Genomic DNA, 1,786 nt, shown 5'->3' with positions numbered 1-1,786 from the left:
GCCCTGCAGCAACACCAGGGCCACCAAGGCAGCAGGGCAGGGCCACGGCAGCAGCACTGGCAACACCAAGTGCTGCTGCTGCTGGGCACAGCTGCTGTGTCAGCACTGATCTCCCCCCAGCTCTGCACACAGACATTGCTGGTGCAGCTCCAGAGAAGGCAACAAAAGGGCATCTCTGCAGAAAACTTAGCTGGGACATCCTTTAGAGCCTTTAAAGCCACCAAGAGGGCAGCCCCTCATTGACACAAGCTGCTGCCACGAGAAAGGTAGAGAAAAAAATAGAGAAATGGTACTAAGAATTAAAATTCTTTGCTGACAATATTAAATAAAGCAAAGCAAAGGAACCTCCAAGACGAACCCAACAAGACATATTAAACATGACTTTTATTACAAGTCATTTGCAGAACTGGGCCAGCAGTTTAATGTTGCTGAATGCATCCGGTCATCTGTCTCCTCACTGCAGCCTTGAGCTCCTGATTCCTTAGGCTGTAGATGAGGGGGTTCATGGCTGGAGGCACCACTGAGTACAGAACTGACACGGCCAGATCCAGGGATGGGGAGGAGATGGAGGGAGACTTAAAGTAGGCAAATGTGCCAGTGCTGAGGAACAGAGAGACCACAGTGAGGTGAGGGAGGCAGATGGAAAAGGCTTTGTGCCGTCCTTGCTCAGAGGGGATCCTCAGCACAGCCCTGAAGATCTGCACATAGGAGAAAACAATGAACACAAAACAAGCAAAAAACAGAAAAGCACTACTTATAAGAGGACCAAATTCCCTAATGTAGGAATTTGAGCAGGAAAGTTTGAGGATCTGTGGGATTTCACAGAAGAACTGGCCCAGGGCATTGCCCTGGCACAGGGGCCGGGAAAATGTATTGGCTGTGTGCAGCAGTGAATAGAGAAAGGCACTGGCCCAGGCAGCTGCTGCCATGTGGGCACAAGCTCTGCTGCCCAGGAGGGTCCCGTAGTGCAGGGGTTTGCAGATGGACACGTAGCGGTCGTAGCTCATGATGGTCAGGAGGAAATACTCTGCTGAGAAGAAAAACATAAAGAAAAAGAGCTGAGCAGCACATCCAGTGTAGGAGATGTTCCTGGTGTCCCAGAGGGAATTGTGCATGGCTTTGGGGACAGTGGTGCAGATGGAGCCCAGGTCAGTGAGGGCCAGGTTGAGCAGGAAGAAGAACATGGGCGTGTGCAGGTGGTGGCCGCAGGATACGGTGCTGATGATGAGGCCGTTGCCCAGGAGGGCAGCCAGGGAGATGCCCAGCAAGAGGCAGAAGTGCAGGAGCTGCAGCTGCCGCGTGTCTGCCAATGCCAGCAGGAGGAAGTGCCTGATGGAGCTGCTGTTGGACATTTGCTGTGGCTGCACATGGGGACCTGTTCATGGAGAAAAAGACAGTGAAGAGTTGGAGAATATACCTGTATCCAAAATCAAAGCCAATTCCCATACACACTCCTCTGTAATACACAGACATGGACTTTAGTTTTTTTGAGTTTGGAGGTTTTCTATATAAGCTCTCCCATATCTCTACTGCTGCTCCTGCATATCAGAAACCCTCTTTCATATCAGAAAGCATTTTTCGTGCACTCAGGGAGAACAGAGAAAATCTGTGATGCAAAGTGGAGTCTGAGGGGAGATGATCCCTCACTTCATTCTGTTTGGTGGTTGTTTGGGCTTTCACTGTTCTCAAACGGAGGATGTTCAAACTCCCATGTTTTCCTTAAAGCTCCTCAGGTACTGCTGAGAGCAGATGGATCCATCACAGCCCAGCTCCACATTTGTAGCCA

General features: G+C 50.5%; 1 protein-coding gene across 1 annotated transcript; it reads right to left on the bottom strand.

The window, feature by feature from the left end:
• Positions 1-419: 419 nt before the first annotated feature.
• Positions 420-1,352, bottom strand: LOC141730056 (olfactory receptor 14J1-like). Its single transcript, XM_074546700.1, has one exon. The coding sequence runs from the start codon at positions 1,350-1,352 to the stop codon at positions 420-422; it is 933 nt and encodes a 310-aa protein (XP_074402801.1).
• Positions 1,353-1,786: the final 434 nt, after the last annotated feature.

Source organism: Zonotrichia albicollis, chromosome 9 (assembly GCF_047830755.1).
Source record: "Zonotrichia albicollis isolate bZonAlb1 chromosome 9, bZonAlb1.hap1, whole genome shotgun sequence".
Classification (NCBI taxonomy): domain Eukaryota; kingdom Metazoa; phylum Chordata; class Aves; order Passeriformes; family Passerellidae; genus Zonotrichia; species Zonotrichia albicollis.
Note: the sequence above shows the minus strand (reverse complement) of the source record. Positions and strands in the feature narration are given on the sequence as shown.